The sequence below is a fragment of the Bombina bombina genome, chromosome 1 (assembly GCF_027579735.1).
Source record: "Bombina bombina isolate aBomBom1 chromosome 1, aBomBom1.pri, whole genome shotgun sequence".
In the NCBI taxonomy this organism is placed as follows: Eukaryota; Metazoa; Chordata; class Amphibia; order Anura; family Bombinatoridae; genus Bombina; species Bombina bombina.
This window is the reverse complement of record NC_069499.1, coordinates 1,555,630,160-1,555,647,720: the sequence shown is the minus strand read 5'-3', so window position 1 is coordinate 1,555,647,720 and position 17,561 is coordinate 1,555,630,160. Positions and strand designations below refer to the sequence as shown.

At 39.7% G+C, this 17,561-nt stretch overlaps 1 protein-coding gene across 5 annotated transcripts in view; it reads right to left on the bottom strand.

The window, feature by feature from the left end:
• Nucleotides 1–426: 426 nt before the first annotated feature.
• The window catches only part of PRPSAP1 (phosphoribosyl pyrophosphate synthetase associated protein 1), a 274,592-nt gene continuing 257,457 nt past the window's right edge, over nt 427–17,561 (bottom strand). For all 5 annotated transcript variants that reach the window (XM_053709311.1, XM_053709304.1, XM_053709322.1 and 2 more), the window contains 3 exons: nt 2,437–2,507; nt 2,184–2,330; nt 427–1,705 (listed from right to left, as the gene is read on the bottom strand). In XM_053709311.1, coding sequence (XP_053565286.1) covers nt 1,547–1,705; nt 2,184–2,330; nt 2,437–2,507 — 377 coding nt within the window. In that variant the 3' untranslated portion in view covers nt 427–1,546. The remainder of the gene's footprint in view (nt 1,706–2,183; nt 2,331–2,436; nt 2,508–17,561) is intronic.

Genomic DNA, 17,561 nt, shown 5'->3' with positions numbered 1-17,561 from the left:
CCATCAACCCTATCAGGACACATAATTACTTCACCTCCTCCTTGCACTAGAGGCAAATAGAATGACTGGGTTTTGTGGGAAGGGAAGTGATACTTAACAGCTCTAGCTGTGGTGCTCTTTGCCTCCTCCTGCTGGCCAGGAGTGATATTCCCAACAATAATTGATGATCCCGTGGACTCACTGTGTTATTAGAAAGAAAAACAAAAACTATTTCTCATTTGATTATATACAAAAGTGTCAGAGATTTGAAACAAATTATAAATATCTCCTCTTATTTCAACTATTTTTTAATTAAATTCTGTAAAACTCCTTTGTAGCCCTTTATGGCTGTAATTAAGTGCAGACAAGAAGTCACATTATATCAGACAAATTCCAGTAATAGTTGAACCTAAGTAAATATTAGGAATAAATGAACCAGCAGGAAAATGAAAGAAAAAAAAAACGTTTATATAAGAAAATTAACAAGAACTTAAATCCTTACATTACACAAAGCCCCAAACCATCCAGACTACTGGATATAAAAGCAAAATTATTTCTCATTGCTAACAATGGCCAGCAACATGTTTACATGTAATATGCTGCTGATCAATTCGGCAGTAAACTTAAAAAAATAAAAACAGTTGTGGAAAAAAAGAGTATACTGTAGGAACTGAAGAAACAGAGCGAGCCAAAGACCAGATTCATGGAAACTGTCAACTGTAGAGGAAAAGCAATATGGCGTCTAGACGCCATCACAAGCTGATAGGGTTATACATTTCCAGCAGTAATTAAACTTATCAGAATATTCATAGGCAGAATATATTTGTGAAGTGTAGTCTACAGTTCTGTTTATTCACAGAAAATACAGATGTCTATATGTGAAACTACATCCACCAAAACACTGTTTGGGTACAAGCTATGACATTTATCTGCGTATGCATCCTGCACAAACGTGTATATATGACTACGTTGCATACATTAGTGCATACACATGTTTAGATACTATGTACATACGGACATATGCATGTGTGTATAATGTAAGTGGTCATGTGTGCGCGCAGGTGACTACATGCTGTATGCTTGCAGCATTTATATAAACTAATGGTAATCGTTTTAGATTATGTTACAGATTGGAGGTGCTCAGTATTGTCCCATGCAGCAGTAAATTAAAATATTTCCATACATGCTGCATTAGTCACAATTGGAGTAAACTCTTTCACTGCCAGTGGCACTAGTGACTGTCCTCACAGAAAAAAAATGGAGTTGGCTCACAGCCCGCAAACTGGCATCTTTACAGCTTGTGCTAGATGCACAAACACTCTCTATCCTATTCCTGTGAACAGTTGCTTTATGGTCTGCTCTCTGCTCCTCCAGGGGGCAAATCATGCTCTGATTGCCCATTTCCACCCATCCTGTATAGGTGCAGTTTGCCCAGCAATCCACAAGTAGCATCTTTGCGGTATGTGGCAGCTCACCTGCCACCTCCCCCCTGTCTCCTAGTTATATTCCCAATGCCAGCCATTCAGGGAAGGCACATGTCATTCCCATGGCTGGCAATGCAGGCAGCTCAGTCATCCATAGCAATGTTTCGGAATAGGTAGGACATTGACTCGCCATTGTGGATCCTCCGAATGGCTTCAGACAGGATCAGGCTGATGTCCACAGTCTTAATTTTGGAGCACTGCAGCTTCTGCACTTCATGAGGGACAGTGTTGGTGACCACAACCTGGAAGAAGACAGAAGAATAGTACTGAATTTTTTTTATATATGAATTAGCAAAAAGTGAATAATGAATACGTGGAAAAAAACCAGTAGTGAATAAGAAAAGGAGGGGGTGGAAAAAGAAAGTGGGGGAAAAAAGGTAAAAAAAATGAATGGAAAAACATGAAAAAGAAAAAAAAGGATATGATAAAAGAAAGGGACAAAAAATGTAAGAAAAAAAGGTAAACAAAAGAGGGGGTGATAAGAAGAAAAAAAGGTGAAAAGTATAGTTAGAAAGAGTCTAGTGGGGACAAGTGGAACTATAAAAGTCATAACACAACAGAAGTAAGGAAGCAGAATAGATAAGACTAGCAAAGCTGATGTAAGAACAAAGATACAGAGACACAATCATCATAAAGTTGAGGACAGAAGAAACCAGAAAGACATAGAAGAAAGGAGATTGTTAATATATAGACTGGGAATAGAGAGAAAGGAAGACTGACCTCATCAATAGAGGAATCCTCTATAAGATGAGGAGCATCAGCAGACAGGAGTCCATGAGTTGCCATCACAAAAATCTTGTAGGCTCCACGTTCCTTAAGAATTTCTGCAGCAGCAACAAAGCTCTCTACTTCATCAATGATGTCATCCTAAAATCACCACACACAAGCAGGATGGCAGATTAGATGGAGAGAGATGGGGGGGGGGGGGGGGAGAGGTGGTTTGGAAAGAAGAAATTAAGTCAATGGCTCTTACCACTATAATGGCGATCCTTCCCCCCACATCTCCCACCACACTGATTGGTGGCTTCTCCTTGGCCATCATCACTTAAAACAAGGAAAGAGAAGCATAAATGCCAGATTCCCAATCACTTTGGGTGCATGCTTGTTCAATCAGTCACCAATAATGAGTTAATGTTTCACAAACTGTAAAGAAATCTCGGTATACAGAGAACAGGAGGTAAAGGAATCTATTTTCTTGTCAAAAACCAAAACATGCAAACTAAACAGATGCCAAACACAATCCAAGCATGGAAAACAAAACACTGTACCAATTTTAAAGTAAGAAGTTGATCTAAACCCCCCCCCCACACCCACAACAACCCATATGAGTGAGGAATATGATAAATACATGCCAGGTCTTACATATTATCATCTTAATATGTTTATTTGTAAAGCGCCACCAGATTCTGTAGCGTGATATGGGGGTATCTGAACACAGCAGTTCCTACCTGTAGACTTACTGACAGAGCATGAAGACTTTACAGCGCCCCAGTTTGTATTATGTCAAATGTGTTAAAAATAAAACTCAAACTGCAATGGGTGGTGTCAAGGCGATAACAGTACATTTGTTTGTAAAGTGTAAAATAGAAAATATGTAGACAAGCTATATAAAAGCTGTGACCTTAAAGGGACACTGAACCCAAATTTTTTATTTTGTGATTCGGATAGAGCATGCAATTTTAAGCAACTTTCTAATTTACTCCTATTATCAATTTTTCTTCGTTCTCTTGCTATCGTTATTTGAAAAAGAAGGCATCTATGCTTTTTTTTCTTGGTTCAGGACTCTGGACAGCACTTTTTATTGATGGATGAATTTATCCAACAATCAGCAAGTACAACCCAGGTTATTCACCAAAAATGGGCCGGCATCTAAACTTACATTCTTGCATTTCAAATAAAGATACCAAGAGAATAAATTAAATTTGATAATAGGAGTAAATTAGAAAGTTGCTTAAAAGTTCATGCTCTATCTAAGTCACAAAAGAAAAAAAAATGGGTTCAGTGTCCCTTTAAGTTTGTGCTGCAAAATAAAGACACTTTATGAGCTAATGCCGTTATTATATGATCCAGCTGCGTATTGCTTGAGATTTATACAGCTAGTAACGTATTATATATTTATATATATTGTAGTATAATTACATTACAAAAACAAAAGCTCAGCTAGAACCTGAGGACAAATGATTTACATGATTACAGGTTGTGCAATGTGTAGTATCACATGTAAATTTATTGTGAAACACCAACTGCAGGCACTGCAGCTTCAATTAGACAGCAGGGGGTTTCCACATAGGGCTGGCAATTAGTTTTGCAATCATTACAAACATTTCTTTGTTATTCTGAATCAGTGATGATAAAAAAACAAAAAAAAACAGTACATGGGTGAGATGCGTTTAAAGGGACATGAACCCCACATTTTTTCTTTCATGATTTAGAAAGAACATGCAATTTTAAACAACTTTCTAATTTACTTCTATTATCTAATTTGCTTCCTTCTCTTCATATCCTTTGCACAAAAGCATATCTAGATAGGCTCAGAAGCTGCTGATTGGTGGCTGCACATAAATGTCTTGTGTGATTGGCTAACCCATGTGCATTGCTATTTCTTCAATAAAGTATATCTAAAGAATGAAGCAAATTAAATAATAGAAGTACATTTGAATGTTGTTTAAATAGGTATTCTCTATCTGAATAATGAAAGAAAAGAATTGGGTTTAATGTTCCTTTAAGGGGAGACATGAGACCAGTCCATAACGTATGTAGCAGTCCATGGGTTTTAATTCCACTACCAAATACAATAACTGTTCTACCTACTGAAGAGACAAACGGGCTGCACTCAAAGAGCTGCTAAAAATCACATTATGATGAATTCTTAGGCAAACAACCCCCATCCGTAGAGACAAAAACAGAATTTATGCTTACCAGATAACTTAATTTCTTCATGGTGGTGAGAGTCCATGACTCATCACTCCTGGGAATCACTCTTTCCTACCAACAAGAGGAGAAAAAGATTTGCAAACCCCAAGAGCTCTATAAAATTCCTCCCACCTCACTAAAAACAAGTCTGACGTATAGCCAAGCACAGGTAATAAGATAATAGGAAAAGTAATAAGAGCAAAAAAGGAGCAAGAGCAAAAAAGGAGCAAGGGAAAAAAGAAGAGGTCCAAAAGAGTAAAGACAGAGCTACCACAAGAGAAAAATAAAGCAGGGTATTGTGGACTCTCCCCACCATAAAATAAATTAATTTATCAGGTAAGCATAAATTAGTTTGATACAGGTGGTGAGAGTCCATGATCCATTACTCCTGGGAAACTAATACCCAGGCAGTGAAGTCCACAAGTAATGAAGGTGGGACAAGCATGAAGTATGATCTAATTAAGGTTTTTTTTTTTTTTTATTACTCAATACTAGAAAGTTTTTTTAATGCAAAAAACAAGAAAAATAAGTAGAAAGATCGTAACATCAACCAGAAACCACAGCCTGAAGGACTTACCTACCAAAGGCTAGAATTTAGTAAAGGAATGCAAAGAAAACCAAGTGGCTGCCTTGCAAATTTGATCAACTGAAGCCTCATTCTTGAATGAGCCATAATCGGATGTGGCAGAGGCTGACCCACCTCCAAATAAGCCTTGTGAATCAAAAGTTTTAACCAAGAGGCTAAAGAAATAGCAAAGGCCTTCTGACCTTTCCTAGGGCCATAAAGGGAACAAACAGACTAGAAGCTTGTCTGGAAATCTTGGTAGCATTAATATCAGATAAGTAGAAAAGACTTTCCAAGAAAGGAGTCTAATGTCTTATACATGTATTGGCTCAAAAGGAAGAGCCTGCAAAACCCTTTAACACTAGATTAAAACTCCTAGGAGGAGGAATAGGCTTGATAACTGGTTTAATTCAGACCAGGGTCTGAACAAAATCACTAATATCAGGGACACTAGCAATCTTCCGAGAAATATAAAGAAAGAGCAGATATCTGCTCTGTCAGGTAATTGGCAGATAAATCCTTATCTAAACCATCCTGCAAAAACTGAAGAATCCGAGGGATTCTATAAGAATGTCAGGAAATTATGATTTATACATCATTGTAAATTTTCCAAACTCGTGTTAAATTTTCCTAGAGACAAGTTTTCTTAGAAACCTCTATGTCTCAATGTTCATGCCATGAAGTTTTATTATTATTCTTTATTTATAAAGCGCCAACAGATTCTGCAGCACTGCCCAATGGTACAAGGATAAAAGTACAACAGAGAAACATTGAGGGCCCTATTCCTATGAGAACTTACAGACTTCAGATCCGGATGGGGGGGGGGGGGGGGGCAGGACCTTGAGACAAAAGGTATGACGCAGAGGAATTTTTGGAAGGATATGTGTAACACTTCAGTGAAAGGAAATGCACTGTGAACATATAGCCATAGCTGGAATTGAACTCTCAATCTTCAGCTTACAAGCCAGCAAAGTTTACCTCTAAGCCATCGTAGGAAACTTAGATCCGCATGCCAAATCATGTAAGGCCACGCTGGGGCAATCAGGATTACAAATTAATTTGTTTAATTCGTTTAGTCATCTTGAAAATCATTTTGGAAAAAAAGAAACCAGAGAAGAAAACAGATAAACAGGTTGAAATGATGAATAAACTACTAGAGTATCTATTACCCCTCCCTGCTTAAGGATCCATGGACTTTGCAAAGTACAAGGGAAGTTTGATGTTCAAACAAAGGGCCCTCAGATCTATTTCTGGTAGGCCTCAAAGATTCACAATCAGATAGAACACATTGTAATAAAGAGACCAATCCCCTGGATGTAGACACTAATGACTGAGAAAGTCTGCCTCCCATTGTTCACTCTTGAGATGTGAATCATAAGATTTAGGCAAGAATTGGCTTCTGCCCAAGAGAGAAACCGAGACACCCCCATCATTGTTAGAGAACTAGGAGTTCCCCCTTGATGGTTGACAGAAGTTACTATTGTGACATTGTCTGTCTGGAAATGGACATAAGTCTCCCTTATTAACAGAGGCCAAGCTTGAAGGGTCCTGAAAATTGCATGTTCTATAATATTGATTGGCAACCTCGCCTCTGACGATCTCAAACCCTGTGCTTTCAGAGACCCCCAAACAGCACTCCAACCTAAACATTTGTATCTGTGGTAATCACAGATCAGGTAGGATGAGTAAAAAGCCTCCTGATTAATAAATTGATGATTCAGCCACCAAGTCAGAGACTGGTTTGTATTGGAAACCAAAAAAATATTTTGAAATAGCTGGGTATAAAGCTGAAGAGCTCTCAAGTGAAACTGAGCAACTTAAATTGTATCTGAAACTGTATTTATGAGACCTAGTACTTCTATTCACAGAGCCACTGAAGGTAGTGAAAGAGACTGAAGTTTCAGATAGGTTAATACCAGTGTTATCTGTCTCTACTGTTAAAGAAAAATTGACACTGAATTTGTTTGAAGAAACAACAATAAGTGTTTTGTGTGAAATTCTGTTAAAGTAAAGGACTGAGCTAGTAACAAGATATCATTCAGGTAATGAATTTGTGTGTCAAAAGCACTGAAAAACCCTGAGCTCTGTTATAGAAAAAAAAAGTTACACAGAACATTGATATTATTAATTTTCAGGTACTGACCAGGCCTTGCGCTGCTTAACTTCCAAGATGAAACGGGATCGCGCGCATTCAGGGCAGTGTGGCGGTAGGTCGGATTTGCAGCTGGACCATAATGGAAGATCAACGAAATGATAAAGCTTTTCCAGAAAAGTAAATCCCAGAAACTTTGGTAAACGTAGAATAGTTCTGAATGTTTCATTCTGAAAGATGGAATTCTTACAAACTGTTTAGAGTTCAAGATCTAAAATTGGTCTGAAGGTGTCTTCCTTCTTTTAGAACAATGAAGACATTCGATTTAATCCCATTCCCAGTTCTTGCATTGAACTGGAATAATTATTCCCATATCTCAACAGAGGACAAGATTGAAGGGTCCGGAAAATTGAGACAGTTTGAAGAAAAAAAAAAACTATTTTTGGAGGCCTTATTCTTAAACTAATGTAATATTCTTGAGAATAATGTTCTGAACCCAAAGGTCTAGGACAGACTGAAACCAAGCCTCCTGATTGAAAACTGCCCCCTAGCAGGTTTCCGCACTTATAATACATTCACTGCTTACTCCGAGAGTAGAAGTGGTATTTAAATGCTGGAACACAAAGCATTGGAGCATATGTGCGTATGCTACTGAAATAGTAGTTTTGGAGATGGGAACCGACTTCTTATCCTGTTTGGACTTGTTTCAATGGGCATTAGGTCCCCAGAGTAGACAATAGGAACCTTGCTTTGAACAAAGGAGTTTTTAAATTTCTTAGTAGACTTCCTGTCTTGAGGGGGAAAAAACAAATAGAAATAGCTGGTCTGAGAATTTAACCAGTATGTAAAAAGATAATCCTTTTTTGAAAGGTTTAAAAGTTGTAAGAGACGCACCCCATTTAAAATCATTCCTTAGCAATCATGTCTGAGACAGCAGTTAGGTATAAGGGAAAATCTTGGGGAGATTAACAATAATTTTAAAGATAGATTTTAAATGGAACTCTTGTGAGAGGGATAAGTGAACTCTTTTACGTTCACCTTCCACCCGTGAGATCTTAGAAAAGCCAACACGATGTCCGTGTGAGATTTGGCTAGTTGGTAAGTTGACGCCTGGATTAAGATATCGTCCAGATAAGGCACCGCAGCTATGCCCCGCGACCTTAGAACCGCCAGAAGGGACCCTAGCACCTTTGTGAAAATTCTGGGAGCTGTGGCCAACCCGAAGGGAAGAGCCACAAACTGGTAATGCTTGTCCAGAAAGGCGAACCTGAGGAACTGGTAATGATCTTTGTGGATAGGAATGTGTAGATACGCATCCTTTATGTCCACGGTGATCATATATTGACCCTCCTGGATCATTGGCAAAATAGTCCGAATGGTCTCCATCTTGAAGGATGAGACTCTGAGGAATTTGTTTAGGATCTTAATTGGTCTGAAAGTTCCCTCTTTTTTGGGAACCACAAACAGATTGGAGTAGAACCCTTGCCCCTGTTCTGTTTCCGGAACTGGGCAGATCACTCCCATGGAATATAGGTTTTCTACACAGCGTAAGAACGCCTCACTTTTTGTCTGGTTTACAGACAATTGAGAAAGATGGAATCTCCCTGTCATGATCCGGTGTACATGCGCTCAGGAAACAGACCCTCGGGGCAGTGGTAGGGATTTGAAGACACCGACCCCTGACCCGGGGAAGAGTATCCTGGACGTGGATAGATGATATTCTGTGATTCATAGTTGCTAGAAGTTATTGTAGAATAAATGGAGAGTGCAACATTTGTATACAATATATTCTGAGTTCACTGTGACTTATAGTTAGTTAATAGAAGTAACTGCAGGATTCAATGAGAGAGAAATATAGCAAAGTGGAATGTTCAGGCTTCAGAGTAATCTGGTGAAAGTTTGACACTTAGATGCAAACTAAGGATTGTTGCAGGATTCACAGTACATAATATTATATAAAGCTGTATGTCAGAGTTAAAGCACAGCTGCACAGGTACTTAGACAAGCTGCAAGTTTAGGCATTAATTACTGTTTGTGCATTTAGATGCAAACTTGGTTTGTTGCAGGTTCACAGTACATATTATTATAATAAGCTGTATGTCAGTAATTAGCAGAGCAGCACAGGTGAAAGTTAAGTTTAAGGCATTAATTACTGTTTGAACATATATTGGAGAATCACAGGAAAGCTTTTAATTGAACACATAGATGCAGAGTTCAGAATATGTTAACATATTTGCAGCAGGATATTTCAGCAATGACAACTTGTAGCAGAGAAATAGTTATAAAGTTCTGAGTAAGATGCTGTTGTAATTAGAGAGTGATGGTAAGCAAAAGCATAGTTGAATTATAATAAAGTTCAGAGATTGTTAAGTAGCTGTGTCCAGGAAACAGAATGGAGATATTTTTGATACTTGCGGTTTGATGATATTTTGCATAGGTAATAGAAAATGCTGTATCTTGGAATAGTTGGTATGTTCATGCAGGAAACAGTCACAGACCTCTGTTCAGGATCACACTTCAATGTTAATGCCAGGCACATTAGACCTGAGAAGGCTTAAAAAGAGGCTGAGGTAATCAGGTGCATGAATGATTAATCAGGCAGGCAGGCAAGCTGAATGTGAATACTGCCCAAATGCAGCAGTCAGAAAAGGATTTCTTAAAGGGATAGTGACATTAGGCTGAGATATGTTACAGATTCCCCTCCTTAAAGGCGACCTCCGGGCGCCCAATACAATCCAAAAGGAGAGAGAACAAAATTGATATGGAGAATCGGTAGTAGGTGTATGGAGGTAGTGAGTCCAATCGGAAATCAAGAAAGGAGGGTTGGAGATCTCTTGAAAAAGTTGAATGACGAAGTAAAGGCCATGTAATTCAGGTATCAAAAGATCTTGACAATGATGAGAGCAAAACTTGAAGTCAACTTTTTTGTAGTCATCGTGAGAATGCATGAACGTAACATACAATGAGCTTCCTACCACAGAATCATCCTGAGGGTAGACAGGTGGATGTTCTTCATGATAGATGACCATGTATATAGCCAATGAAAAGGCAGCCAGTCCTAGAGATATGAATAGGCTTTCCTCAGCTTCAGAAATAGAGATGCAGCATTCTGGATTGATAACCAGATTAACCACCTTTGGGTCAGAGATTTGAGTATCCTCAGAATTAACCTCTTGGCTGAGGATTAGATATACTCCAAAAGAAAAAGCTATAGCCACTTCTAACGCAATAGCAGGGCTTTCTTCAAAATAGGAGATAGGAGTGTAGAGTGCAAGATTTGTCCAGTTCTTGCCATCTTCTAATTCAAAATGAAATGTCTCCTTACTGGATTCAGAATCAAAAGTGTTCTCACTAAGAATAGGTATATGAATGTCCACACCAGGGTAAGGTTCAGGAATACCCACATCTGGGCAAGTTTCAGTCATATCCTCAGTAGGATCAGGTGAAGGAATGCCCATGCCAGGGCAATGTTCAGAAGTACCCACATCTGGGCAAGGTTCAGGAATATCCTCAGTAGGATCAGGTGAAGGAATGCCCATGCAAGGGCAATGTTCAGAAATCTGTCATGATCCGGTGTACATGCGCTCAGGAAACAGACCCTCGGGGCAGTGGTAGGGATTTGAAGACACCGACCCCTGACCCGGGGAAGAGTATCCTGGACGTGGATAGATGATATTCTGTGATTCATAGTTGCTAGAAGTTATTGTAGAATAAATGGAGAGTGCAACATTTGTATACAATATATTCTGAGTTCACTGTGACTTATAGTTAGTTAATAGAAGTAACTGCAGGATTCAATGAGAGAGAAATATAGCAAAGTGGAATGTTCAGGCTTCAGAGTAATCTGGTGAAAGTTTGACACTTAGATGCAAACTAAGGATTGTTGCAGGATTCACAGTACATAATATTATATAAAGCTGTATGTCAGAGTTAAAGCACAGCTGCACAGGTACTTAGACAAGCTGCAAGTTTAGGCATTAATTACTGTTTGTGCATTTAGATGCAAACTTGGTTTGTTGCAGGTTCACAGTACATATTATTATAATAAGCTGTATGTCAGTAATTAGCAGAGCAGCACAGGTGAAAGTTAAGTTTAAGGCATTAATTACTGTTTGAACATATATTGGAGAATCACAGGAAAGCTTTTAATTGAACACATAGATGCAGAGTTCAGAATATGTTAACATATTTGCAGCAGGATATTTCAGCAATGACAACTTGTAGCAGAGAAATAGTTATAAAGTTCTGAGTAAGATGCTGTTGTAATTAGAGAGTGATGGTAAGCAAAAGCATAGTTGAATTATAATAAAGTTCAGAGATTGTTAAGTAGCTGTGTCCAGGAAACAGAATGGAGATATTTTTGATACTTGCGGTTTGATGATATTTTGCATAGGTAATAGAAAATGCTGTATCTTGGAATAGTTGGTATGTTCATGCAGGAAACAGTCACAGACCTCTGTTCAGGATCACACTTCAATGTTAATGCCAGGCACATTAGACCTGAGAAGGCTTAAAAAGAGGCTGAGGTAATCAGGTGCATGAATGATTAATCAGGCAGGCAGGCAAGCTGAATGTGAATACTGCCCAAATGCAGCAGTCAGAAAAGGATTTCTTAAAGGGATAGTGACATTAGGCTGAGATATGTTACACTCCCCCTTGAGGGAGAATCTTTGAAATCTAGAAGGTACCCCTGGGTTACCATTTCTAAAGCCCAGGAATCCTGAACGTCTCTTGCCCAAGCCTGAGCGAAGATAGAAAGTCTGCCCCCTACTAGATCCGGTCCCGGATCGGGGGCTACCGCTTCATGCTGTCTTGGTGGCAGCGGGCTTCTTGGCCTGTTTACCCTTGTTCCAAGTCTGGTTAGGTCTCCAGACTGACTTGGATTGAGCAAGATTCCCCTCTTGCTTTGCGGCAGGGGAAGAGGAAAATTATTTTGTTTGGTCCTCATCTTATTCGTCTTAACCTGAGGAAGGGCATGGCCTTTCCCTCCAGTGATGTCTGAAATGATCTCTTTCAGTTCAGGCCCGAATAGGGTCTTACCCTTGAAAGGGATGGCTAAAAGCTTAGCCTTTGATGACACATCAGCAGACCAGGACTTAAGCCATAACGCTCTACGCGCTAAAATGGCAAAATCTGAATTCTTCGCCGCTAATTTAGCCAATTGAAAAGCGGCATCTGTAATGAAAGAATTAGCTAGCTTGAGAGCCCTAATTCTATCCAGAATATCCTCTAATGGAGTCTCAACCTGAAGAGCCTCTTCCAGAGCCTCGAACCAAAAGGATGCTGCAGTAGTTACAGGAACAATGCAGGCTATAGGTTGGAGAAGAAAACATTGATGAACAAATATTTTCTTCTAATTTTTTATCCATAGGATTTTTAAAAGCACAACTGTCCTCAATAAATATAGTTGTACGCTTAGCCAGGGTAGAAATAGCTCCCTCCACCTTAGGGACCATCTGCGACGAGTCCCGCACATCGTCTGATATGGGAAACATTTTCTTAAAAGTAGGAGGGGGAGCGAACGGAATACCTGGTCTATCCCACTCCTTAGAAACAATTTCCAAAATCCTAGGGACCGGAAAAACATCAGTGTAGGCAGGAACCTCTAGGAATCTGTCCATTTTACACAATTTCTCTGGAACTACAATAGGGTCACAATCATCCAGAGTCGCTAAAACCTCCCTGAGCAATAAGCAGAGGTGTTCAAGTTTAAATTTAAAAGCCGTCATATCTGAATCTGTTTGAGGTAACATATTTCCTAAGTCAGAAATCTCTCCCTCAGCCAGCAAATCCCTCACTTCAGAACATTGTGAGGGTACATCGGATATAGCTAATAAGGTGTTTGTTCTCACACCAGACCTGCTGCGCTTCCCTTGCAACCCAGGCAGCTAAATAAAACCTCTGTGAGGGTAGTATTCATAACTGCGGCCATATCTTGCAGGGTGAAAGAATTAGACGCACTAGAAGTACTTGGTGTCGCTTGTGCGGGCGATAACGGTTGTGACACTTGGGGAGAATTAGATGGTATAACCTGATTCTCTTCTGACTGAGAATCATCCTGCAACATACTTTTAGTAGCTAAAATATGTTCTTTACAATTTATAGACCTTTCAGTGCATGAGGGACACATTCTAAGTGGAGGTTCCACAATGGCTTCTAAGCATATTGAACATTGACTTTCCTCAATGTCAGACATGTTGAACAGGCTAGTAATGACTACAAACAAGCATGAAAACACTTTATTTATTGAAAAAAATAATCTTAAAAAACGGTACTGCGCCTTTAAGGGAAAAAAAAGCATACACCTTCTGAAAAACAGCCTAAACATGCACCAAATTTCTCAAAATTTTCTATGTAGACACACTATAAGTAGTTAAGATTGCACACCAAATTTTTTTTTTAATAATTAACCCCTTAATTACCAAACCGGATCGAAAATAGGCCCAGATCCGGAAAAAAAAAAACCTCAGCACCTTGCCACAGCCCTGCTGTGGCCCTACCTGCCCTCAGGGATCGACAGTGTGGGGTAAAAACTTAGATTTGGCCCAAAACATACACCAGGGCCCTCAGAAGTTAGAGCTTGCTGCTTGCTGACAAACTAACTGTAGGCCCCGCCCATCTCACTCAATGTTTCCTCAGCCTTTTTTAACTAGCCATGTGGGTTCTAAAATTCTAAAGTTAAGCTATGTGTGCCCTAATAAAGTTGCCCAAAACGTTCCTTGCCCACAAAAAACGTTAAAGCACTCCCTTCAAAAAAACATTTGCTCACAAACATTTGTAATTCAGTGTCAACCATATATGAAATTGGCCCCATATGCAAGCTAAGTAATGCCCTTCTTTTAGCTCTAGGATTACTGCTTACCCTTACCCTCCTGGGTATGTCAGCCTTTCTGAAATACACAGTCTCCAGAAAAAATATGACTGAACATACCTCATTGCTGCATAGCATGAAACCGTTCCTCACACTGAAGTTTCCTGTACTCCTCAGCCTCTGTGGGAACAGCAATGGACCTTAGTTACAAATGCTAAGATCATCATCCTCCAGGCAGCAGTCTTCATCCATCTGCTGCCTGAGAGTAAATAGTACACACCGGTACCATTTAAAATAAACTCTTGCTTGAAGAAATTAAAAACTAATACTTTATCACCTCTTTCACTTTACCCGTAGGCAAAGAGAATGACTGGGGGGTGGAGCTAAGGGAGGAGCTATATAGACAGCTCTGCTGTGGTGCTCTTTGCCACTTCCTGTAGGGAAGGATAATATCCCACAAGTAATGGATGATTCCGTGGACTCGTCTTACCTTTATAGAAGAAATATTGTTTTATAATAAGCACACTTAAATAATGATAGAATAGTGTTCAGGAGACTCAGTAAGGGTAAGTTTAGGGACAGAGTTTGCTGCTCCTTATGGCATAAGCAAAGCAATAAGTACTTAAAAAAAACAGTTTTTGAAGGCATAATCAAGGTGCAAGTAGCTAAAGCTGGATTCAATTTCTATACCCGTCTGGTTTCTAAGTAGCTGAGCTAATCATTGGGCTACTACAGCTGGCTTGATAAAAAGCATGCAAAAATATATATTTTTTTGTACAAAGCAAGGGTAATAGTTATATTCTGTCCCAGGGCCTTATATACATAATATATAAACATTTAGCAATTTAAAAGTGCCCACAATATTGGCTGTATGAGTGTCTATATATAAAATTTAAAACATACTTACCCATAGACACTCGTCCACTATCTAGCAAGTAGCAGACAGCCAAACCAGCACTGAAACATTTCAGCAGAGGTAATGAAATAGGAGTATAATCTAGATCTGTAAAGGGAGACAGAAGACAAGTCCCTGCGACCACATTTACAGAGGGCCTATGAAGGATTTCCCATGAGGTGAAACCATTGTATCATAGGCCATACTCCAAATACATCCCTCTGACAAACATTTTACTCTGAGGGGAACCGGGCTTGATCATAAACACTTTCACTGAAGAAATCATGCACATCTTCATGCTTCAACCACCTCAAACATAGGCAAAGTAAAAACGAAGGTGTGTGTGAGGGGATTTATAGGGCTCTTTGGGTTTAAGAAACTTTGCCTCCTCCTAGTGGTGGGAATATAATCCCATATGTAACGGATCGTGAACTCTTGACACCTATATGAAAGAAAATAGAATCTAAACCAGAACCAAACAACATCTTCCCCTGAAAAGAGAGAGATAAGTCTGTAGTTAGAAACCATATCGGCTCACCAGGACTTTAAACCACAAAGTTCTTCTAGAAAGGACTGCTAATGACATACTCTTAAAATTAATCTTAATTATGTCCATAACTGCACCGCAAATGAAAGCAATTGCAGATTTCAGCAGACTCAAAAGTTTAAGAAAATATTTACTAGCAGAATCATCATATGAAAACTGCTCTGAAAGATTATCCAGCCATACAGAGAAACCACAGCAACACAGGCAATGCTAACAGCGGGCCTAAAAAGAAAACCTGCCTGCTGAAAACCCTCCTATAAAAGGATTCCAATTTCCTATCAATAGGATTCTTAAAAGGACTGTCAAGCCAAAATTTAAAAAAACTTTCATGATTCAGAGACGGCATGCAATTTTAAACAAGCTTCCAATTAATTTTTATCATCAAAATTGCTTTGTTCTCTTGGTATTCTTTGTTGAAGGCTACATCTAGGTAAGCTCATATGCTTATTTGTAAGCCGTTGAAGGCCGCCTCTTATCTCAGTGCATTTTATTAACTTTCCACAGGCAGGCAGTGCTACTTCATGTGTGTCAGATAAAATTGTGCTCACTTCCATGGAGTTATGTTCATAAGTCAGCACTAACTGGCTAAAATACAAGTTTGTAAAAAGCACTGAAAAAAGGGGACAATCTACAGAGCCTTAGATACAAGGTAATTACAGAGGTAAAAAAAAGTATATTAATATAACAGTGTTGGTTATGCAAAACTGGGGAATGGGTAATAACATAAATTATGCTTACCTGATAATTTCATTTCCATCTGTGGGAGGAGAGTCCACTGCTTCTTTCATTACTTGTTGGAAATAAGAACCTGGCCACCAGGAGGAGGCAAAAACACCCCAGCCAAAGGCTTAAATACCTCCCCCACTCCCCTCATCCCCCAGTCATTCTGCCAAGGGAACAAGGAACAGTAGGAGAAATATCATGGAATAAACTATGCCAGAAGAATAATATTAAATGTAGGTCCGCCCACCAGAGCAAACGGGCGGGAGCAGTGAAGACTCCTCCCACAGATCAAAATGAAATGATCAGGTAAGCATAATTTATGTTTTCCATCTTAAAGGGAGGAGAGACAACTGCTTGATTCATTACTTGTGGGAACAAATACCCAAGCTCTAGAGGTCACTGAATGACCGCCGAAGCAAAAACATCAAATTCGTAAAATTTTGCAAAAAAACGTGTAAGGAAGACAGAGTAGCCGCCTTACAAATCTGCTCCACAGAGGCCTCGTTCTTAAAGACCCAAGAAGAGGCCACAGCCCTAGTTGAGTGAGCTGTAATCCTCTGAGGAGGCTTATGTCCCGCTGTCTCATAGGCCAATCGGATAATGCTCCTCAACCAAAAAGACAGAAGTGGAAGAGCCCCCTACGCTCCCCTAAATACACCACAAACAAAGACGAAGTCTGTCTGAAATCCTTTGTGGCCTGAAGGTAAAAATTCAAGGCTAGAACCATATCCAAATTATGAAGTAAACTTTTCTTACGCGAAGAAGGGTTAGGACACAAAGAAGGAACTACTATCTCCTGATTGATGTTACGAACTGACACCACCTTGGGAAGAAATCCCAACCCAGTACAAAGCACAGCCTTATCAGCGTGAAAAAACAGGTAAGGGGCTTGGCTTATATTGCAAAGCCGCTAACTCAGAGACTCTGCGAGCCGATGCAATAGCCAGAAGAAACAGAACCTTCCAGGAGAGAATCTTAATGTCAAGCGCATGCATAGGCTCAAACGGAGCCTTCTGAAAAACCTTAAGAACCAAGTTCAAGCTCCAAGGAGGAGCAGAAGGTCTAAATACCAGTCTGACTCTGGACAGAGCCTGAACAAGAGACTGAATATCAGGAAGCTCCGCTAGCTTCCTGTGTAACAGGACCGATAGGGCAGAAATCTATCTCTTTAAGTAACTAGCGGCAAGGCCCTTATCCAGACCATCTTGAAGAAAAGCCAGAATCCTGGACACCCTAATCTTGTGCCAGGGATATCCACATTCCTCACACCAGGATAAATAGGTCCTCCACATTTTATGATAGATGCGACGAGTGACCTGTTTCCTGGCCTGAATGAGAGTATCAATCACTCTCTGAGAACCCTCTCTTGGCCAAGACTAGGCGTTCAATCTCCACGCAGTCAGCCTCAGAGAATCGAGATTTTGGTGGAGAAAAGGACCGTGAACTAGCAGATCTCTGCGACAGGGTAACTTCCATGGAGGAGACGACAACATTCCCACCAGATCAGCAAATCAAGTCCTCCGTGGCCACAACGGAGCAATCAGAAGGGTTG